This window comes from Bubalus kerabau, chromosome 7, assembly GCF_029407905.1.
Source record: "Bubalus kerabau isolate K-KA32 ecotype Philippines breed swamp buffalo chromosome 7, PCC_UOA_SB_1v2, whole genome shotgun sequence".
Classification (NCBI taxonomy): domain Eukaryota; kingdom Metazoa; phylum Chordata; class Mammalia; order Artiodactyla; family Bovidae; genus Bubalus; species Bubalus kerabau.
In genome coordinates this window covers 5,434,327-5,458,734 of record NC_073630.1, presented here as the reverse complement: position 1 = coordinate 5,458,734, position 24,408 = coordinate 5,434,327, and the positions used below count along the sequence as shown (strand labels likewise).

General features: G+C 38.4%; 1 protein-coding gene across 1 annotated transcript in view; it reads right to left on the bottom strand.

Annotated features, from left to right (window-relative positions):
* Window positions 1–24,408, bottom strand: part of MARCHF1 (membrane associated ring-CH-type finger 1) — a 454,619-nt gene that overhangs the window by 245,338 nt on the left and 184,873 nt on the right. The window contains exon 2 of the mRNA XM_055587572.1: window positions 741–791. Coding sequence (XP_055443547.1) covers window positions 741–791 — 51 coding nt within the window. The remainder of the gene's footprint in view (window positions 1–740; window positions 792–24,408) is intronic.

Genomic DNA, 24,408 nt, shown 5'->3' with positions numbered 1-24,408 from the left:
GAAGGCAGAAGGAGAAGTGGATGACAGAGGATGAGATGGTTGTTTGGCATCATCAACTGAATGGACATGAGTTTGAGTAAACTCTGGGAGTTGGTGATGGATGGGGAGGCCTGGTGTGCTGCAGTCCATGGGGTTGCAAAGAGTTGGACACAACTGAGTGACTGAATTTTTTTTTCAAGGTGAAATAAAAATCCAGAATATCTCTCCTATGCCATAAGCTTTTCAATACTCTGGTGTCTTGCTTGGATTTATAGATAATCTAGGGAGCAATATGATTTTTTTCAACCATTGACTCTTTAAAGCAAATATCTTACCAAACTAATGTCTTAAATTGCTTTCAAAAACTTGTCCTGGTTAAGTTCCACCATAGTTGAGCCCAAACTCCTGGAAAAATTGAGTTCATGCAAATTGTACCATGATGTTTGACAGAGTTTCCACTGATGTGTATGGCAGCTCTCTGAGCTGAAGTGAGAGGATTAACATTCTTTGAGTGACACCCTGAAAGCAGCAAATTATTTTTTGCATACAGCACTGAAGTGGAAAAAATAGCTTCACTCATTTTTTGTGTGTGAAAGCATGTCCTTTTATCACAGTAAACCCTTAAAATAGTTATTACCATTAGCAAGTCATATTTGTACATTGGTCACAGATAACAACCGCACATAAAACATTATAAAATATTTACTTGAACTCTAAAACATGTAAATCAATAAACAAGGAAATGAACATATTTCACCTACTTTTGAAATATTACTTGATCGACTTGCAGATCGCCTTGGGGATTTGTCATTCTGAAAAATAAGATTAGAGACATTGATTAAAATATAGCAATAATCTTTACTGCTGAGAAAAGAAAGCATATCACAGGCCAAAATGTAGATGTCCTTCTTAATGTTCTGACAGACATAAAAACTGCTTACAAAAGATAATATTTCTCATACCAAATTTTATTTGTATAGTACATGTTAGTGTCTTTTTAAAAAATATTTCAATTAGTATCAGGGTTTATACCAACCTAGGAATATTTATTTCCAGGAAATGCTTATTTCTCTAGAAAAATATATGCAGTTTCTTTGAAATAGATGGGGAACAGTGGAAACAATGTCAGACTTTATTTTTTTGGGCTCCAAAATCACTGGTGACTGCAGCCATGAAATTAAAAGATGCTTACTCCTTGGAAGGAAAGTTATGACCAACCTAGATAGCATATTCAAAAGCAGAGACATTACTTTGCCAACAAAGGTCCGTCTAGTCAAGGCTATGGTTTTTCCAGTGGTCATGTACGGCTGTGAGAGTTGGACTGTGAAGAAAGCTGAGCACTGAAGAACTGATGCTTTTGAACTGTGGTGTTGGAGAAGACTCTTGAGAGTCCCTTGGACTTCAAGGAGATCGAACCAGTCCATTCTGAAGGAGATCAGCTCTGGGTGTTCTTTGGAAGGAATGATGCTAAAGCTGAAACTCCAGTACTTTGGCCACCTCATGTGAAGAGCTGACTCATTGGAAAAGTCTCTGACGCTGGGAGGGATTGCGGGCAGGAGGAGAAGGGGACGACAGAGGATGAGATGGCTGGATGGCATCACCGACTCGATGGACGTGAGTTTGAGTGAACTCCAGGAGATGGTGATGGACAGGGAGGCCTGGCGTGCTGCGATTCATGGGGTTGCAAAGAGTCAGACACAACTGAGCGACTGAACTGAACTGAGCTGAATCGAAATAGATTCAGAAATGAAAATATAGTCCCTTATTTCTTTTTTGGCTTTGGCTACCAGGAAATTCTGAGTAAATTCTGGTTCTCAATGTCAGTAAATATTGCATCTGTATGCAATTTTTGGTACATGGTACATAACATCTAACTTGTATTCTTCTACAATACACTTTATTTGTCTTTTCTCTTATTTTAAAAATGAGAAAAAGTTTAAAGACAATTTAAAAGGTAATTGTTTAAATTAATATTTTAAAATTTAAAGCTTAAAAAATAAATTTAAAAAATTATACCTCTGTTCTTGCCTCCTAAGGAATTCTCAATTTTGGAGAAAAGAAAAATGCAAAAAGCTCTTGAATAGATATTTTTATAAAAAAAAAAATTCATACAATTTTAAAGTAAAAAGGGCCCCTGATAAGCAGCCCGCCTCGTTAGAAGGCCACAGGCATTGTGCTACCTGCAGCCATGGAGCGCTGACGCTCGGGGCCCACACCAGGTCATCCCTCCTCCCGCCACTCCAGTTATCTCATCGGCAAGCAGAATCCAAGAGGTCACAGCACATCTTCCCTTCAGTGTAGGAAACCTTGATAGATACTGTTCTGGAAACCAATATTTTGTGAAAGGTCTGTGTTAGGCACTTTAGAAATCTTTTAAAAAATATTTCTGAGCATCTGGACTCAATACCAGAGTGGATCAGAGTAGACAACTACAGTGCATCTTGACAGAAGTAATTTTTGAAAACAAAGTTTTTATAACAACCTGCAGGTCTGAAACTGCCCGGCAATGACTGCTGGAGACAGGTTTCAGAAACACTGTGATGAGGGGATATGGCAATGTGTTAATGTGGAAACACAATAGCTGCATTCACTGCAAACTGTCACTGAGTCTGGCACAGGCTTGCAGGCATTACAGCTGAACAGTGCTTTTTCCTTTACTTGCAACTTCCATCTCATACAACCAGGAATGTCACTGTGAAGCATGTTGTTACAGACCGAGATGAGTCACAACTATACGATTAGTTACACCTCGTAACAGCCCTGTGATTCAGCTGGAGATTAATGTGTGTGTTCTCCGAAGACATTTTTCCTTGATTAGCTTCCTCTGGTGATGGAGAGAGGTACTTTTCTACTGACACTTCAACTCCTCTTCTACAGACCAGAAAACAAAACGAATCCATCTTTTCCTCTCAGTGAAATTCAGAATTTTGACATACTACTTGATAGAAGAGAGGTCAATGATATAACAGACTTGAGGGGAGTTTGGTTGTCCTGGTTCTTTTACTCTGTTTTCTATATTTATGTGATATTTGAGAACCTAACCAAAGAACTAGAATTGAAAGGCGCTTCAGCAAGAACTAAAAAGCACTATACAAATTGGATTTGACATCAGGTTACCTACTTTTTCCATCCAAGTGGGACTCTGCGGTGTCTTGAGATAAAAACAAGGGTCAGGTCCTTCTACAATTGTGAATGAGTTCATCATGGGGCTATAATAAGCAGACATTCCCATAGCAGCTCCTGATCTAGCCGCGTGGGGAACACTTGCTTGATTATTTAGTATTTCAAAAGATCTTTTACCTTGAAATCCATTAGTTCTATTCTCTTTTAATACAAGGTTAGGCAATGAAGGAAATAAACAAGCTTAGACAAGGGTTAGCATTTTGCCATGGCTGAGGCCTCTATTATTTTTATTCCAGTTAATACTTGGGAACAGAGAAGCTACCCTATTGCTCACCTGCAGTGATGTAAAATTTGGGGTTTTGATGTGAACTAGACTTGTACCTCTGCACTAGTTCTAGCAGGAGTGTATTGAAGATCCCAGGCCTCTAAATTCCTCCCTGTGAAATGGGTAGATAATATATTGGGGGCTGGATTGAATGAGTTATAGATGAAAAAACTTATAGATTACAAGATTATAATATTTCCATTATTATTCACAGGTAGAGGAAACACCCAAAGAGCTCCATCAAAAATCATGACAATCATCACAAGTTACTAGATCTGTAATTTTAATATAAACACCCTAGTTTCTCTGTCCTGCAATTCCACCTCCATTGTGGATTAGATTCTGGCTTATAAAACTTCAGAATGAAGAATCAAATTGCTCTCTACCAAAGTAGATTAAGGATTCCAGTCTGCTTTGCTTTCAAAGCAAAGCACCAGAAGCACTTTCTTTCCCTCATGGAAAACTTCCAAAGCAACCTGTCCAATTTCTACTGATTAATTGGGTAGTTCATCCCATTACTATTGCTGTGATGTGTTGTTTTTTTCTAGATCAGTGAAATATGGTCGTCATACCTCATTATGATCAGTTTAAATTCTTTACCGTAGATTAAATAGATGCTATCACAGAATATAATGTAACTTACTGGTACCCAAATTATAATGATCTTGTAGGTCACTAAAAGTTGAAATCAACAAGAGTTCCAGACAAATCTACACAAAAATTATGGGATTGTGAAGCAATAATGTTGATAAGATATTTTAGTAGATAAATCTTAGCAGCTTATTCATGGCATGCAGGGAGAGAAACTTCTAATTTCATAACTAGTTTAAGATCTTTTCAAAAGTTTATACTTTTTAATGTATCTGATATTGCTAATTTTTTGTGATTATTACTATTAACATAAGAAATATTTTTTAAATTTGACCTTACTAAGCAAGGCTTGATTTTTATCACCAGCAAGAATAAATGATTACCAAATAAGGAAATCATTACTAAATTGTTTTTACTCATTTAACATTATAATCTAAGGAAAATGACATAGTTCCTTTAAAATGGAATGCTCTGTGTTAAAGAATGTATGATACATATGTGACACTTGTACAAGCACATATTCAAAGCACATTCTTAGATAAAATGCCCACTCCACTCAGACATCTCCCTGTTACCACCTTTTATCTCTGGGTCTTCTTTCTCTTGCTGCAAGGTATTCTTTCATTTCGAGATACCACATCCTCTCCACCCATCAATTGCTGTTGGTGTTGTTCAGTTGCTAAGTCATGTCCAACTCTTTGCAACCCCATGGATTACAGCATGCCAGGCTTCCCAGTCCTTCACTCTCTTCCAGGGTTTGCTCAAACTCATGTCCATTGATTCAGTGATGGCATTCTACCATTTCTTCCTCTGTCACTCCTTCTCCTCCTGTGCTCAATCTTTCCAAGAATTAGGGTCTTTTAAAATAACGATCCTTCAGTCATATTTCCAAACTTGTTTTCATGAATTTTTCCCTGACCATTTTCCTCAAAAGTCTTTAAATTATTTCTAACCTTGTTACTTAACAATTCACTTGGATCCTCTTTCTTTAGATACAGTTTATTGAATACAGAACTCTTATTTTTTGCTTGCAGATTCTATTCACAGTGTTCAGTGTAATAGAAGGAAAGACATTGCTTTTTTTTTTTCTGTTTATTTATTTATTTATTTTACTTTACAATATTGTATTGGTTTTGCCATACATTGACTTGAATCTGCCATGGGTTTACATGTGTTCCCCATCCTGAAACCCCTCACACCTCCCTCCCTATCTTGACTCCTAACTTGTCTGCTTCTTAGATGTTTGGTTTTACAAAAGTTACTTCAGAAATCTGAGTCTGTTCTTACCTATAACACAGGGATTTCCGTATTTACCTGGTAGGGTGAAGATAAAGACAATTCAGAGAGATAATGTCTGTAAAATGCCTCACACAGAAGAGGTACACAAAAATGGTAATTTTGAATAGAATGATCATAGGCACTCATTCAGCATTGTTCATTTTATTTTTGTCTTAGATCAAATTCAGAATCCTAGGGTAGGTCTTTAGAAGAGTTATCTTTGGTTAGTAAAATTCACTAGGAGAAATGTGTTAAACTATAAGGTGACTATTTAGTATGGGTGAAGTGAAAGTTGCTCGGTCGTGTCTGACTTTTTGCAACCCCATGGACTATGCAGTCCGTGGGATTCTCCAGGCCAGAGTGCTGGAGTGAGTAGCCTTTCCCTTCTTCGGGGGATCGTCCCAACCCAGTGATCGAACCCAGGTCTCCCGCATTGCAGGCAGATTCTTTACCAGCTGGGCCACAACGGAAGCCCGAGAACACTGGAGTGAGTAGCCTATCCCTTCTCCAGTGGATCTTCCTGACCCAGGAATCGAACCAGGGTCTCCTGCATTGCAGGCAGATACTTTACAAACTGAGCTGTGAGGGAAGCCCTGTTATTCTAGGATTAACTTAACTGCTGTAAAATAGCAACATATTTCTATCATTCTTCAGATGATGACAGTGAATGATGCAGAAAACTCTACGTCACTAACACTATGTTCAATAAAAATATTGAGTCAATTGTCAAAAAAAAAAAAAAAAAAAAAAAAGAATGTATGATACAGTGGACTTGTATTTATCTACAGAAGACTACTCTCTATATATCATACCAGTAATCAGTAGAGGGAAGTAAAGAAGCTTGAGGGAGGATTTTTGTTTGTTTTTGAAGGAAAAAAAATCTATTTCTAAGTGCAGAAATCAGAATAAGACAATTTCAGACCATTAATCAGACAACAGATATGATGGTATTCTACAGTTTTCTTCCTTTGTCCTCCCGACCCCAGGCTAAAAGACAAGAATATTTGAAAGAAGAAAAAATGAGGCAATTTTGAGAATCATCTGAAAAATTCTAAGTTGATCATGAAACTATTTCTGCTAAACAGTTAAAGAATTAAAGCTTAAAATAGAAGAAAAAAAGTCTTTGAAAGCAATGTGGCTTGTAAATAAAAAAAGACACAAAGACATTGAATAATATAATAAAACTCAATTAATAGATTTATTAAAAACCTCATGTCCTTTCGATAAAAAATGCTTTTAAAAATGCCTATGAAATATTTAAAATTTATCTGGCTTCAAGTAGTACCTCAACAAAAATCTCCAAGTAGAGATTTTATAGGGTACCTGTCTTGATATTGAGCCAGTAAAATTAGAAATAAAAATTTGAAATGTTACTAATAAATCTTGATCACCTGAAAATTAACACATTTTAAGATAAGGCTTGGTTCAAAGAGACCAGTTGTCTTGCTGTTCACATTGTTCACACTGTTCACTAAACCCAGGGTAGGCAAGGCATGAGTTAAGAGCCTGGAAGAAGACGTGAGGAGCCACAGGCACTACAGACACGTTTATTCTCTGCTGGATGGCCCAGCAGCCTTAGCAGCAGCCATAACATGACACAGTACAGCACAGCCTCTCCCGTGGCTGGCCCAGCAGCCGTAAGAGTATTCTCCTCTGGTTGATGCAGCAGACACAGCTGGGCCACAGTGGTAAAATGTCCCCACTTTCTAGGTGGAGCTCATGTATATGAATGCTGCACACAGCCCGTGACCAAGTGAGTACTTCGTGACATGCATGTGCAGGCTACAAATGATCTCCGCTGTTACATAATCATTATTTACAAAACATGGGGCAAGAGCAAGAGGCTGTGGAGTGAGAGAGTCTGACCATACCATCCTGGGTAATTTGCTCTTTCCATACACTTACTTTTCAAGAAAAACATAATTGCAGTTTTATTTACACTATTCTTGACCATAAGAACATAGAATTCCCTAATCTGTATTATGAACTCTGTATAAATGAAACTTCGAATGTATTAAGACAGTATCAAAAATAAAAAATAAAAAGAAAAGAAAGTTACACTATGGACTTGTGTTCAGTTGTGTCTGACTCTTTGTGATCCCATGGACTCCGCCATCAGGCTCCTCTGCGCATGGAATTTTCAAGACAAGAATACTACAGTGTGTTGCCACTTTCTTCTCCAGGGGATATTCCCGTCCCAAGAATCGAATCTTCACTCTTGCATCTCCTGCATTGGCAACTGGATTCTTTACCACTGTGCCACCTGGGAAGCCTATACTATGGTATTATTTGGGACTAAAGATGAAAAAATTCCTTTAACATATTAGCATGTGTCTAATAATGTATCTAATAGTAGCATGTATGTTTGATACTGTATGTTTGATACAAACATGTTTGGTACAGCAGTGTACCAAAAAATGCTCAAGGAATAAAATAAGATTTATTCAGGATATTTCCTTATCAGGAAATTGATCAACAATTCTTTGATAAAGAAAAACATTATGATCCTACAGTTAAGGTGTTGAACAAACTTTGGCACTCTTACTGCAATGTAAGCTTTAAGTAAAAATTGAAGGGAATCTTTACAGTGATAAAGATAATATCTTAAAAATCATTATCAAATATTATCTTAAATGGCAAAATACTAAAATTACACTAATTAACGATGTTCTTTTAGGGACACTTGCCTTTTTTATATGATTTTATTTACTCTGGCTGCTCTGGGCCTTCCTTGCCGCACGTGGGCTTCTCTCTGCTTTGCTGAGCAGGGCCTGCTCTCTAGTTGCAGTGTGCAGGCTTTTCACTGCAGTGGCTTCACAGCTGTGACACCTGGGCTCTCGGGCACAGGCTCAATAGTTATGCTACATTGGCTTGGTTGCTCTATGGTAAGTGAGGTCTTCCTGGATCAGGGATGGAACCCATGTCTCCTGCATTGGCAGGAAGACTCTCTACCACTGAGCCACCAGGGAAGCATGAGATGCTTGCTCTTGCTATTATTATTCAGCTTAACTTAGAGTTTCTAACAAACGTAACAACAAAAAGATAAAATCTTTGAAATATTATTGAACAAGAAGCTATAAATAAGCCATTTTTCTCTTATTGATAAATATAATATTATATAAATTCCAACTGCCTCTAGTTATAAAGGGGCTTCCCCGGTGGCTCAGAGGTTAAAGCGTCTGCCTGCAATGCGGGAGACCTGAGTTCGATCCCTGGGTCGGGAAGATCCCCTGGAGAAGGAAATGGCAACCCACTCCAGTAGTCTTGCCTGGAGAATCCCATGGACTGAGGAGCCTGGTGGGCTACCGTCCACAGGGTCGCAAAGAGTCGGACACGACTGAGCGACTTCACTTTCACTTTCTTTCTTTCTAGTTATAAAAGGAAACTGCAGTTAATTTGACTTTAATACAATGGCTAGATAGAGAATATGTATAGCACGGCAGAGTCTACAAATTTCCTAAAACCCACTATCCCTTCTTCTGTACTAAGAAAATGGTAACCAGGTATGCATTATCCCTGTCATGTTACATCTCCCAGGGTTCCTTCCAATTACAGGTTGCCTATGGCCAAATTCCCTCCAGTGAGATGTGGGCAGAGCTAATATTTGTCAGCTATCTGCTTGTCCCATAAATCTAAACTTTACCCCATGTTCTCTTCTGCTGCTCTATGTAAGGATGGCGTGTATTGGAACGAGCCAGGAAGCACATATTAAAGGTGGTAGAGCCAAATTCCCCTGAGTCCCTTAATGACCATTTGTGAAAAGCCATCTGCTAATTTGTAATATACATTCTAAACAGTCACAAGAGATAAATACATTTGTATTTATTTGGGGTCACCACATTTTTGGATTTCTTTATATAACAGTTTAGTCTCTCCTAATGGAAATACTGCAAAATCAATAGCTTTCTCTCTTCTAGTTATAAATACCCAGAAGTGTAAAAAGAAAACCCAAACCTATAAAACACTTAAGAATAGATATGAAAGGATCCTCTTAAAATCTTATTAAAATATAAAATATAATATCTTATTAAGGAGTAAAAATCATTATCTTAAAACATTCTTTAATGGCAAGAATATTTCATAAAATATAGATCTTCTATAAATTGACATGTAAATAGAGTGTTGGTTCAATAAAGTCTCAAATGAAATTTAATTTTTTTGAAGTAGAAAGAAAATAGATTAAATGATTTTAAAGAGCATGTATATAAGAAGAAATGTCTGAGTATAGAAAAAAAAAATGCTGGAAAAAAAGGATATCTCCTTATGCTAGGCACTACCCATATAAAGTCACTGTCATTAAGTCAGTATGATATTGACATAAGAACTAATCAAAAGTCTGAAACCCAGGATAGAAGATCCAGAAATAGGTATAAGAATTTCACATGTGACAAAGCTAGTAGTAAAATTAATATTGAAATGATAGTTGATATAATAAATTATGTCTGACTCTTTGTGACCCCATGGACTGTAGTCTGCCAGGCCCCTCTGTCCATGGGGTTCTCCAGGCAAGAATACTGGAGTGGGTTGCCATGCTCTCCTCCAGGGGATCTTTCCAACTCATGGATTGAACCCGGGTCTCCCACATTACAGGTGGATTATTTACCATCTGAGTCATCAGGGAAACCCAAGAACACTGAAGTGGGTAGCATTTTGCTTCTCCAGGGGATCTTCCCAACCCAGAAATTGAACCGGGGACTCCTGCATGACAGGCGGATTCATTACCAGCTGAGTTGCCAGGGAAATCCTAATCAAAAGTCAGTAAAATCCAGAATAGAAAACCCAGAAATAATTACAGGAATTTCACATTTAATAAAACTAGTAGTCAAATTAATATTGAAATGATAGGTAATATAATAAATGCTTCTGGACAAGAAAAAGTAAACCCATATCAAATAACATTTATAGCCAGAGTATATAAAACAAAGTCTAAATTGTAAAAAATAATAAAAAGTCCTTGAAATAAGCCTACATTATAAATGCAATTTTGGGGTGAGAGACATCTATATAATATAGGAATCAGAAGTGGTAAGTTGTATTTGGTTATATTATATTGGAAAAATGCAAAAATGGAAGTGAATAAACAAACAATAGAGTTAGAAAAAAAGTACAGTACAGAAGACTGATAAAGTTCAGTTTCTATAATTGTCAAAATGATAGTTGGTAAGTCATGTCCAACTCTTTGCGACCCCATGGACTGTAGCCTGCCAGGCTCCTCTGTCCATGTGATTCTCCAGGCAAGAATACTGGAGTGGGTAGCTGTTTCCTTCTCAAGGGATCGAACCTGGATCTCCTGCATTGCAGGCAGATTTTTTTTTTTGATCTGAATCACCAAGGAAGCCAAGGCTTTGTCAATTCACACATACACACAAAATGGTAACAGAAAGAATCCCAACAACAGCAACAACAAAAATTAAGCAAAAGACAAGAATTGAAATGAATAAAAAGTAACTACAGATGGTTAATATGCATATGACAACATACTTAAAATCACAAGCAGTCAGGAGAATGAAAATGAGGTAACAAGACAATGTTTTATACCCATTGTGCTGGAAAAATGGAAAAGAGCAATAGCCTCTATTGTTGGTGGGTAAGAAGAAGGAATTCTCTTAAAAATTACTAGCAGGTCTGTTAATTTCTGCAGTATCATTTGAACAACAACCAAAAAAAAACACCATTTTTCAACATCTGTTAAATTTTAAAATATCATTTTATGCAGCAATCTCACCCTTGGGAATCTATCCCAGAGAAATAAAAGCACTGGTACATAAGGGTATGTAAATAAGAACTCAATACAGCTCTCTTTTTAATTGACAAAAAAACTGTCTTGCAACAGAGATGTGTCAGTTGGTAAGTTAATGTCTGGCACCTTTAAGCCCACTCTCCTAAATTCTACTCTGGATCTGGGATGCTGCAAAGTCACACATCTCCCTCTGAATACAGTCTATGAAGGGCTCCACAGGGAAACTGGAAGCCTGGGTAAAGAATGTGGGACTGCTTCCTGTCAGCTCTTTAACTGCTTCTTGTGTGTGAGCATCAGCCTAGGATCACTTCTTCCTCAGGCAGCACACTTGTGGAAGCAGATTCAGGTTTTAGACTCCAGCACCAGCCCAGCTGGCTCCCTCCTCAGAAATCTGAGTTTTGGTTCCATTGGTGCCTCCTCCAAGCTTTTAATCATTCCATTATCCTTCCTTTATTCACACAGACCTGGGGGCAGATGACAGCTTCCGTCAATTCCAGTTTGTAATATCTTACTGTCCTGGTTTTTTTTTTTTTTTCCCCTTTACTGTTACCTAGTGATCTTTTACAGCTAGGAAATAAGTCTTTATAATAAATTCTATATGATAAAACAAAAATTCTGGTTTCTGTCTCCTGACCAGAACCTGACTAACAGAGTAAACAATGCTCATTAGCAGAGAAATGATTAAGTTATAGTGGAACTACAGCCTGAAATATTATGCAATAATGAAGAATGATTTGGCTCTCTGCCATTTGACCTAAAGGGATTTCCACCAAATAAGAATGAGAATGTAAAGTAAAATGAGAAGTGGTATAATAGGATTATTTGTAAAACATATAAAGGCAGACCCTCTGTAATTGTCTATGGGTGTATATATTTCTGTGTAGACACACATCAGTGCATGGCTATATGAAGACAGAAATAGTCACAGAAAGATACACATGAATTTATAATGGTGCAGATGGGAGGGCAGAGAAAGGAGACAGGGAAAAAGGCCTTAAGGAGCAAAAGGACATGCTGGAAATTGTTTATGTAAAATTATGTATGGATGTGATGTGTGTATGAAAATTGCAATCATTTATGAAGTTAGGCATGATGCTATTAAGGTAAAAAAAAAGAGTTAAAGTATATAGGATGAGTCCATTTATTTAAACACAAGTAAACAGAGCCATGCTCAAACTACCGCACAATTGCACTCATCTCACACACTAGTAAAGTAATGCTCAAAATTCTCCAAGCTAGGCTTCAGCAATATGTGAACCATGAACTTCCAGATGTTTAAGCTGGTTTTAGAAAAGGCAGAGGAACCAAAGATCAAATTGCCAACATCCGCTGGATCATGGAAAAAGCAAGAGAGTTCCAGAAAAACATCTATTTCTGCTTTATTGACTATGCCAAAGCCTTTGACTGTGTGGATCACAATAAACTGTGGAAAATTCTGAAAGCGATGGGAATACCAGACCACCTGACCTGCCTCTTGAGAACCCGATATGCAGGTCAGGAAGCAACAGTTAGAACTGGACATGGAACAACAGACTGGTTCCAAATAGGAAAAGGAGTACGTCAAGCCTGTATATTGTCACCCTGCTTATTTAACTTATATGCAGAGTACATCATGAGAAACGCTGGGCTGGAAGAAGCACAAGCTGGAATCAAGATTGCCGGGAGAAATATCAATAACCTCAGATAAGCAGATGACACCACCCTTATGGCAGAAAGTGAAGAGGAACTCAAAAGCCTCTTGATGCAAGTGAAAGAGGAGAGTGAAAAAGTTGGCTTAAAGCTCAACATTCAGAAAACCAAGATCATGGCATCTGGTCCCATCACTTCATGTAAAATAAATAGGGAAACAGTGGAAACAGTGTCAGACTTTATTTTGGGGGGCTCCAAAATCACTGCAGATGGTGATTGCAGCCATGAAATTAAAAGATGCTTACTCCTTGGAAGGAAAATTATGACCAACTTTCGATAGCATACTGAAAGGCAGAGATATTACTTTGCCAACAAAGGTCCGTCTAGTCAAGGCTATGGTTTTTCCTGTGGTCATGTATGGATGTGAGAGTTGGACTGTGAAGAAAGCTGAGCACCGAAGAATTGATTCTGTGTTGGAGAAGACTCTTGAGAGTCCCTTGGACTGCAAGGATATCCAACTAGTCCATCCCAAAGGAGATCAGCCCTGGGTGTTCATTGGAAGGACTCAAACTCCAATACTTTGGCCACCTCATGCGAAGAGTTGACTCATTGGAAAAGACTCTGATGCTGGGAGGGATTGGGGGCAGAAGGAGAAGGGGACGACAGAGGATGAGATGGCTGGATGGCATCACCGACTCAATACACATGAGTTTGGGTGAAATCCGGGAGTTGGTGATGGACAGGGAGGCCTGGCGTGCTGCAATTCATGGGGTCCCAAATAGTCAGACACGACTGAGTGACTGAATTGAACTGAACTGAAATAGAGCCTTTTTGAATAAAAGCAGTGTCCACAGCTCTGAAAGGAAGATTGCCTCCTGATAGGGGATGTGGCATTTTGGACAAGTTAAGTGTTTGCAATTCCTGGGAGAGGGAGAGGGTGGGAAGATTTGGTAGAATGGCATTGAAACATGTAAAATATCATGTATAAAACGAGTTGCCAGCCTAGCTTCGATGCACGATACTGGATGCTTGGGGCTGGTGCACTGGGACGACCCAGAGGGATGGTATGGGGAGGGAGGGGGAAGGAGGGTTCAGGATGGGGAACACATGTATACCTGTAGCGGATTCATTTTGATGTTTGGCAAAACTAATACAATTATGTTAAGTTTAAAAATAAAATAAAATAAAAAAAAAAGAGTTTGCACACTGTAGTTTGAAAATGTTTCAAACCACAACTTATTTGGATGAGAAAAAAAGAACATAAAAAAATTGGTCATTGGCTAAGTTGCCAGAGCACCAGGGAAAAGACCATGAGGGTTTATTTAATTCACCCATCTTTACAGTTATGAAAAGACAGAGAATAAAGGGTGCCGAACAGCTGATAAATGTAGGAGGTTATGGCTTCATTTCAGGGATTGTATGAAAGGTGGGTGATATTAGGTCTTTTTTTGGGCAATTACTTCTTTTTCAATTGAAGTATAGTTGATGTATAATATTATATAAGTTAAAGGTATACAATATAATGATTCACGAATTTTAAGGTTGTATTCCTTTTATAGTTATTATAAAATAATGGCTATATTTTCCATGTTCTGCAATATGCCCTTGTGACTTGCTTTATACATAATAGCTTGTGTTTTTTTATCCCTTGCCCTGATCTTGCCCCTTCTTGCCCCTCCCCACACTAGTAATCACTAGTGTGTTCTCTATATCTGATTAACTTATTTTTTGTTATAGTCACTAGCCTGTTGTATTCTTTATTTCCCACATATAAGTGATGCCACTTATCTGAACTGAACTGATAAATGATGTCATATGATGTATTTTTACATTATATAGATTCAATTCAGTTCAGTTCAGTTCAGTTCAGTCTCTCAGTCATGCCCGACTCTTTGCGACTTTACTAACTGCAGCACACCAGGCCTCCCTGTCCGTCACCAGTTCCCAGAGTTTACTTAAACTAATGTCCCTTAAGTCAGTGATGCCATCAAACTATCTCTTTCTGTCGTCCCCTACTCTTCCTGCCTTCAATCTTTCCCAGCTTCAGGGTCTTTTCTAATGAGTCAGTTCTTCCCGTCAGGTGGCCAAAGTATTGGAGTTTCAGCTTCAGCATCAGTCCTTTAAGTGAATATTCAGAACCGATTTCCTTTAGAATGGACTGGTTGGATCTTTTTGCAGTCCAAGGGGCTCTCAAGAGTCTTATCCATTACCACAGTTCCAAAGCATCAATTCTTTTGTGCTCAGCTTTCAGGATAGTCCAACTCTCACATGACTACTGGAAAAACTATAGCCTTGACTAGACAGACCTTCGTTGGCAAAGTAATGTCTCTGCTTTTTAATATGCTGTCTAGTTTGGCCATAGATTTTTTTCCAAGGAGCAAGAGTATTTTGATTACTTGGCTGCAAGCACCATATGCAGTGACTTTGGAGCTCCCCAAAATAAGATCTCCCACTGTTTCCAATTATTTCCCCATCTATTTGTCATGAATTGATGGGACCAGATGCCATGATCTTAGTTTTCTGAATGTTGAGCTTTAAGCCAACTTTTTTGCTCTCCTCTTTCACTTTCATCAAGCAGCTCTTTAGTTCTTCTCTGCTTTCTGCCATAAGGGTGGTGTCATCTGCGTATCTGAGGATATTGATATTTCTCCAAGCAATCTTGATTCCAGCTTGTGCTTCATCCAGCCTGGTATTTTGCATGATGTACTCTGCATATAAATTAAACAAGCAGGGTAACAATATACAGCCTTGACATACTCCTTTCCTGATTTGGCACTGGTCTGTTGTTCCATGTTCAATTCTAACTGTTGCTTCTTGACCTGCATACGCATTTCTCAGGAGGCAGGTAAGGTGGTCTGTTATTTCTATCTCTTTAAGAATTTTCCACTGCTTGTTGTTTACCCTCACAGTCAAAGGTTTGGTATAATCAATAAAGCAGAAGTAGATACTTTTCTCGAATTCTCTTGCTTTTTTAATGATCCAGGGGACATTGGCAATTTGATCTCTGGTTCCTCTGCCTTTTCTAAATTCAGCTTGAACATCTGGAAGTTCACAGTTCACATACTGTTGAAGCCTGCCTTACGGTCTTATAGAACATTATATTTAATAATACATTTGCCAGGATGGTTGGATACAAATTCCACCTTCATCACTCATGGTACCATCTTGGGCAAGTTACTCAGGCACTTGCAACTTCTGTTGAGATAGTGCAACCTGCTGATAAGGACACAGCCCTCTCAAGGTGGCTGTAGAATTAAATTGGAATGTAGGATCAAATGTTCAGCTTGAACATTAGGGGCTTAACAAACAACAGCAGCGTTCGTCTTACATTTTCTATAAACTTTAACTCTTATTTCCATACAGCCTGTATTTCATTACATTCAAGGCATACTGTGTTAGAAAAAGTTCTAAATCCACTTCTTGAAACTGCAGAAAAATTAGTTTCAGAAATGTGTTATGAAAATGTGTCAGGATCTTACTGTTACTACTGTCCATTGGGGTAGCTTTAACTTCATGAAGTAATGCTTCATAAAGGGGGCCGCACCCTTCCCATATTGGCTCTGAAGCTAAGGAAGAAGCCTCTAATGGGGGAGGCTGGAGATGCTGAACCTCAGCTTGGCCTATTTTTCCCCTGGACTCCTACTATGATGGGCTTTTAATTATGTATCCAGGATGTCTGTGTGGATTTGCTTCCAGTACACAGGATGAGGACACCCTGTCTCTGTGCAGTCATCTGCCCTTCCTAAGTGTATCCATGCCCATAAACTCCTGGCAGGTAAGTACTGAGAGGGCCACAGTGAGTATCCCTCTTTGCTTTATTGGTAGAACTGAGGAAGGGGCATGAGTTTCCTGAAGACAAACCTACATTAGGTGGTAGAGTTGAGAGGACATGACTGTCTCTACATGTGAGTCCAGTAGCTTTTCCATCATACCATGTAGACCAATCATTCATTCATTTCCCGATTTCAAACTGAGCTCCCAAAGTACAATATGATGTGGGATATAACCCCACGTTGTCCAACACTGCCTTGACCCTGAAATCTTAACTCCATATATGTCATCAGGTGCACGCTGCTGCTAAGTCACTTCAGTCGTGTCCGACTCTGTGCAACCCCATAGATGGCAGCCCACCAGGCTCCCCCGTCCCTGGGATTCTCCAGGTAAGAATACTGGAGTGGGTTGCCATTTCCTTCTCCAATGCATGAAGGTGAAAAATGAAAGTGAAGTCGTTCAGTCGTGTCCGACTCTGAGCGACCCCACGGACTGCAGCCTACCGGGTTCCTCCGTCCATGGGATTTTCCAGGCAAGAGTACTAGAGTGGGGTGCCATCACCTTCTCCGCAGGTGCACGCTAGGGATCCCCATACCCTCCCGAAGCCTGCCATGTACCATGTCCTGGGTAACTGACAAGATGAGAAAACCAAGGCACCTGGCCACATGCACACCTTTTGGTTCCCCCCATCCAGAAACAGCACACTTATGCTCTGAGTGCCCTCCTCTCCCCAGTGCATAGAATCTTGCACAGACTATCACTCAAGCCTCCCCCCACCACCCCCGCCCCCCGCCAAAACCAGCCCCACTCTTTGGCAGTGGCTAGACTCACAGCCCAAGCTGGGCCATACACTCTTCTTTATTTAAAGCTTGAACACCACAGTGTAAATCAACTATATTCCAATATTTTTTTTAATACAAAAAAAGTATTATAAACACTGGACTGAGTAGGATTTGGGCATGTTTCAATAATGACTGATTGAACTGGCTTGAGCCTCCTAATTTTCAGGAACCCCAATTTTCCACCAGACGGGTAAATGCTATCCCAGATAAATACACAATGTAAGCAAAAATTTGCTTGCTATGCAAACTCAAATATAGGGGATGTATAGAAATCCCCTAGCTACCAGTTCTGTTACTGCCCTCAAACTTCCTTTCCATAAAAAAGACTCATTGTACATAAATAACAATTACTAATACAACTGATTTGGGAGTAAGTTTGTCTATTATTCTACTACCATTTTAAAGTATCTCTCAAAGAAAGGGTTTATATTTCCCATTATGTGTTTATTATATTTAAATCCAGTACAGTACTGGCCTGGACCATCATATATATTTAATAAATGAAATAGAGCTACTATTAATTCTGCATGTTTCAGAGAGATATTAGCATAAATATTCTTGAGAATAATAAACAGCAACCATATGACTGTAATCTATGTGATATTTCCACAGTTTATTGTGATCCACACAGTCAAAGACTTTGGGATACTCAATAAAGCAGAAATAGATGTCTTTCTGGAACTCTCTTCCTTTTTCCATGATCCAGCGGATGTTGGCAATTTGATCTCTGGTTCCTCTGCCTTTTCTAAATTCAGCTTGAACGTCTGGAAGTTCATGGTTCATGTATTGCTGAAGCCTGGCTTGGAGAATTTTGAGCATTACTTTACTAGTGTGTGAGATGAGTGCAATTGTGCAGTAGTTTGAGCATTATTTGGCATTGCCTTTCTTTGGGATTGGAATGAAAACTGACCTTTTCCAGTCCTGTAGCCACTGCTGAGTTCTCCAAATTTGCTGGCATATTGAGTGCAGCACTTTCACAGCTTTCACATCACCTCCACTAGCTTTGTTCGTAGTGATGCTTTCTAAGGCCCACTTGACTTCACATTCCAGGATGTCTGGCTCTAGGCAAGTGATCACACCATCGTGATTATCTTTGTCTTCAAGATCTTTTTTTGTACAGTTCTTCTGTGTATTCTTGCCACCTCTTCCTAATATCTTCTGCTTCTGGTGGGTCCATACCATTTCTGTCCTTTATCGAGCCCATCTTTGCATGAAAGTTTCCCTTGGTATCTATAATTTTCTTCAAGTTATCTCTAGTCTTTCCCATTCTGTTGTTTCCTCTATTTCTTTGCACTGATTGCTGAGGAAGGCTTTCTTATCTCTCCTTGCTATTCTTTGGAACTCTGCATTCAGATGCTTGTATCTTTCCTTTTCTCCTTTGCTTTTCACTTCTCTTCTTTTCACAGCTATTTGTAAGGCCTCCCCAGACAGCCATTTTGCTTTTTTGCATTTCTTTTCCATGGGGATGGTCTTGATCCCTGTCTCCTGTATAATGTCATGAACCTCAGTCCATAGTTCATCAGGCACTTGATCAGATCTAGTCCCTTAAATCTATTTCTCATTTCTACTGTATAATCATAAGGAATTTGATTTAGGTCATACCTGAATGGTCTAGTAGTTTTCCTTACTTTCTTCAATTTAAGTCTGAATTTGGCAATAAGGATTTCATGATCTGAGCCACAGTCAGCTCCCGGTCTCGTTTTTGCTGACTGTATAGAGCTTCTCCATCTTTGGCTGCAAAGAATATACTCAATCTGATTATACCATGAAATTAAAAGATGCTTACTCCTTGGAAGGAAAGTTATGACCAACCTAGATAGCATATTAAAAAGCAGAGACATTACTTTGCCAACAAAGGTCCGTCTAGTCAAGGCTATGGTTTTTCTAGTGGTCATGTACGGATGTGAGAGTTGGACTGTGAAGAAAGCTGAGTGCCAAAGAATTGATGCTTTTGAACTGTTGGAGAAGACTCTTGCGAGTCCCTTGGACTGCAAGGAGATCCAAGCAGTCCATTCTAAAGAAGATCAGTCCTGGGTGTTCATTGGAAGGACTGAGGCTAAAGCTGAAACTCCAATACTTTGGCCACCTCATGTGAAGAGTTGACTCATTGGAAAAGGCTCTGATGCTGGGAGGTGTTGAGGACAGGAGGAGAAGGGGACGACAGAGGATGAGATGGCTGGATGGTATCACCAACTCAATGGACATAGGTTTGAGTGAACTCCGGGAGTTGGTGATGGACAGGGAGGCCTGGCGTGCTGCAGTTCATGGAGTCGTAAAGAGTCGGACATGACTGAGTGACTGAACTGAACTGAACTATGTGATATTTCATTCATGAATAATGAAATATATATTTTCTGCATTTATAATGGGAATCAAAATCTATACCTATTTTTAAAATGTTGCTAAATTATACAGTCAAAAATACAAAGTAATATTGGATTTGTTTTGACTATAGTATATGTAGTTCCCCTACAATATTATTAACTCCTTCATATGGCAACATAATTTATGAAAGTTTTGTACCAGTCCTGGAGTAATCAAAAACAATCGGACTTTGATCTAGGACTTTGAGCTGAAATTTTTAAAAGAGGTAAAAAGAACACTGGCCTGATTGTGGCTAAAAGTATTACCTGGAATTCTGATGTTATACTGCATCTAATTCAGCTGCCTCTCCTGCAGCAGAGGTATTAGCTTTTATATATTTGAGCTTTTCTGTATTTATGAAGTGTTTACATAATTTCAGTCACTCAGATGTGGAAATCTGATGGGGCTAAATTTTAATCTCAGTGGAAATTGCTGAGATCCAAAACATGAGCATATGTGCAAGAAGGGAACTTGAACTAATGGCTATTTATTAAATCCATTTGAATTTCTCATAATAGAAATAATATTAAGGGATAAAATATAATAAAATCAGGGCTAACGTATCTGCTGAAAATTCTCTACTTCAATATCAGAAGTTCAAAAGGCATTAAGACATTTTACCACAAGCAGATTTCAAAAATTAGTGAATTTTCAAATACACTCTGTGGTCAATGAAAATTAATACTTACTAGACCTCCACTTAATATTAAGAGAGTCCAGAGAACAATTCAGGGTCTGAAATTTTTAAAGAATACGAAATGCAAATTGCAGATATTTACCAAAAATCAGTTCAGTCACTCAATAGTGTCTGAATCTTTGCTACCACAGGAATTGAAGCATGCCAGGTGATGGCACCCCACTCCAGTACTCTTGCCTGGAAAATCCCATGGATGGAGGAGCCTGGTGGGCTGCAGTCCATGGGGTCGTGAAGAGTCGGACACGATTGAGCGACTTCACTTTTGCTTCTCACTTTCATGCATTGGAGAAGGAAATGGCAACCCACTGCAGTGTTCTTGCCTGGAGAATCCCAGGGATGGGGGAGCCTGGAGGGCTGCCATCTCTGGGGTCACACAGAGTCGGACACAACTGAAGCGACTTAGCAGCAGCAGCAGCAGCAGCAGACTTCCCTGTCCATCACCAACTCCTGGAGCTTGCTCAAACTCATGTCCCTAGAGTTGGTGATGACATCAAACCATCTCATTCTCTGTTATCCCCTTCTCCTCCTGTTTTCAATCTTTTCTTCACATCAGGTGGCCAAAGTATTGGAGTTCCAGCTTCAGCATCAGTCCTTCCAGTGAATATTCAGGGCTGATTTCCTTTAGGATTGACTGGTTGGATCTCCTTGTGTCTAAGGGACTCTCAAGAGTCTTCTCCAACACCACAGTTCAGAAGCATCTATTCTTCAGTGTTCAGCTTTCTTCATGGTCCAACTCTCACATCCATACATGACTACTGGAAAAACCATAGCTTTGACCAGACAGACCTTGTTTGGCAAAGTAATGTATCTGCTTCTTAATATGCTGTCTAGGTTTGTCACAGCTTTTCTTCCAAGGAGCAAGCATCTTTTAATTTCATGGTTGCAGTCACCATCTGCAGTGACTTTGGAGCCAAAGAAGATAATGTCTCTTACTGTTTCCACTGTTTCCCCATCTATTTGCCATGAATTGATGGGACCAGATGCCATGATCTTAGTTTTTTGAATGTTGAGCTTTAAGTCAGCTTTTTTACTCTCCTCTTTCACTTTCATCAAGAGGCTCTTTTATTCTTCTCTGCTTTCTGCCATAAGGGTTGTGTTATCTGCATATCTGAGTTTATTTGTGTTTCTCTTGGCAATCTTGATTCCAGCTTTTGCTTCAACCAGCCCAGCATTTCTCATGATGTGCCCTGAATGTAAGTTAAATAAGCAGGGTGACAGTATACAGCCTTGACATACTCATTTCCCAATTTTGAACCAATCCATTTTTCCATATCCAGTTCTAACTGTTGCTTCCTGATCTGCATACAGATTTCTCCGGAGGCAGGTAAAATATTCTGGTATACAATAAGATAAATAGGGACCACTATCAAAGTATTGATAGTTCAAAATGAAATAATATTAGTGAATTATTATGTACCAACAAAAAGAGTTATTGCTTTTGTAACTCATTTCTGCAAGTCCTTTTAAAAAGAGATTTTTAAATTTATTTTATCATTTTAAATTATATAAATTTATATAGTTTATGTGTACAGATAAATTTGCAAATTGTCTTTACAGTAACAGGTGAAGAGTCATTTCCCAGTCTTTGAGATGATATTATTGATTGTTTTAAGATGTTGATATAATACAGAATAAAAGTAAAGCCAACTTCAAATCAGGCAATCTGTAAAACCATAAAAGTATATATATATATATATTCAGAAACTTAATTTATAAGCATATTTAGAATTGATTGTGTTAGAGGACAATGGATGTGCTCTGCTCCCTTGGCATGTGGAGCCCTAAGGACACACATTTCATGACAGTGGCCCTGACTCCCCTGATGTAGGGTGCCTCTACATCCCCATCAGTCTCTTGGGACCAGAGGGCACATCACCAGCACACAGCTGGAGATGCTGGAGGGCAGTCAGATACAAAGAGAGTCACCTAAAGCTAACGGTGCACAGAATTGCCAAAATTTGAGTTGGTTGTTAAGAAAAGCAACTCCAGATCCAGAAAGTATTTGAAATCTAGAAAGATTCTACCTATAGTCATTCTAAAAGGGCAAATAAGCAAATCTCTCATAGAGGTTAGTGGCTTACATTAATACTTAATAGTATAAATTTCTTGAGTTAATAACATGTTAATTTATAATATGTCTTGACAAAAAAATTAGATGTCCAAAGTGGTATATTGTTATAGTTGCTGATTAATTTGTGTCAGTGAGAAGTTTCTAAATATTTCAAGTATTTAAAAAATTGATGATAAAAACTGTGACACAAAGAAAGAAAACATAAAGTATGGTTAAAAAAATGTAAATGAGAATTTTTGGTGGTAATATTGATGCATTTTCCAAACAATAAGTGGTTTAAAAAATAAATTTCAAAATAGATCCTCTAATATTTTATTGTTTGTGGATGTGAATCAGTATAGAGCAGCATGTAAGTGGTATAGAATCTCTAATCAGAAGTCCCAAAGTTGGAGATCTGGTTCTATCATTTGCTGATTACCTGTGCAATCTTAGGACACTTATTTGAATCCTCTAAGCTTGTTTCTGTAAATGTGAAAATTGATGCCTTTGAGCTATGGTGCTGGAGAAGACTTGTGAGAGTCCCTTGGACAGCAGAGAGATCAAACCAGTTAATCTTCAGGGAAATCAACCCTGAACACTCATTGGAAGAACTGAGGCTGAAGTTGAAATTCTGGTATTTTGGCCATCTGATGTGAACAGCTGACTCATTGGAAAAGTCCCTGATGCTGGGAAAGAATGACATCAGAGTCAGAAGAGGGCATCATTGGATGAGATGGCTGGATGGCAAACCTATGTGATGGACATGAACTTGGGCAAACCTCGGGAGATGGTGAGGGACAGAAAGGCCTGGCGTGCTGCAGTCAATGGGGTAGCAAAAAGTCAGATATGACTAGGTGACTGAACAACAACAACAAAAATACCATCAGTACTTATATTTAAGTATCTTTGCTGTTAAGAATTAAGTATGATACTTTACATAAATATCCAGTTAACATCAAGCCTATATCCAGTTAATACCTGTCTTTTATTTTTATTACACTATCACATTTAGAATGACAGTATTTTATTTTTCATGGCTTCCATTGATCTTCTAACAGCATGATTTTTTTTAAATGATGAGAAATGTAAGTGACCACTTGTCTTTAATTTTTAAGATATCACTGAATTTTATTGCATAAAATTCCACATTTTATTAAATCAGTATTTTAAAAATATTGCTACATGGATAAATATGCTATCAGAGCATTCATTACCAAAGGCCAGATCTAGGAAATGCCTTTTGAACTTTCTATTTTTTCAGATGAAATAGATATGAACAAGTGAAGTCATTTCTTTGAGTCTCTATTTAACTTGTGGCACCTCCGTTTCTGCCACAAATCCAGCATTTATTCAGCTGAACTTATTCAACATTCACTATTTCATTCATTTATTCATTCAACCAACAAACACGTATCAACACTAGTAATACTGGGTATCAGACATTCATCTATAGCTCTCTGATGCTTGTTGACAATACAGTGAATTAAGTGCAAATGTAAAAGTCATAAAATAACTAATATTTATAATCTGGTTATATAAAGTTTATTGATGTTAAAGAATATTTAATAAGTGATCTGTATGGTTATCAACCTGAACTTCACAGAAATAGTAAATGATAAGAAAAGTTTTAAAGACAATAAGGATGATGTGCTCTGTTACCTTCACATAGGAAGTAGAGGACCAGGTAAAAGAAGTGCTATGTTGCAACTAGCTGTAATCAGCTTGCTACCTATACTAGCAAGAATTAAGGTTTTAATTTTTCCTTATATTAATCTCCATTAGGTAAGCCATGGAGAATCTAACATATTATTACCTCCCCATTTTACTGTTTGCTTGCATAAAGTTATACAGCAGAAACAATGTATGTTCATGGGCTTATTTCATAAGTATGTTGCACTACATTTTCAGTACAGACATTAAGAAAGCTGTTTGGTAGCCAGGACATGGAAGCAATGTAAATGTTCATCAACAGAGGAATGGTATATATATATATATATATATATATATATATATATGAAT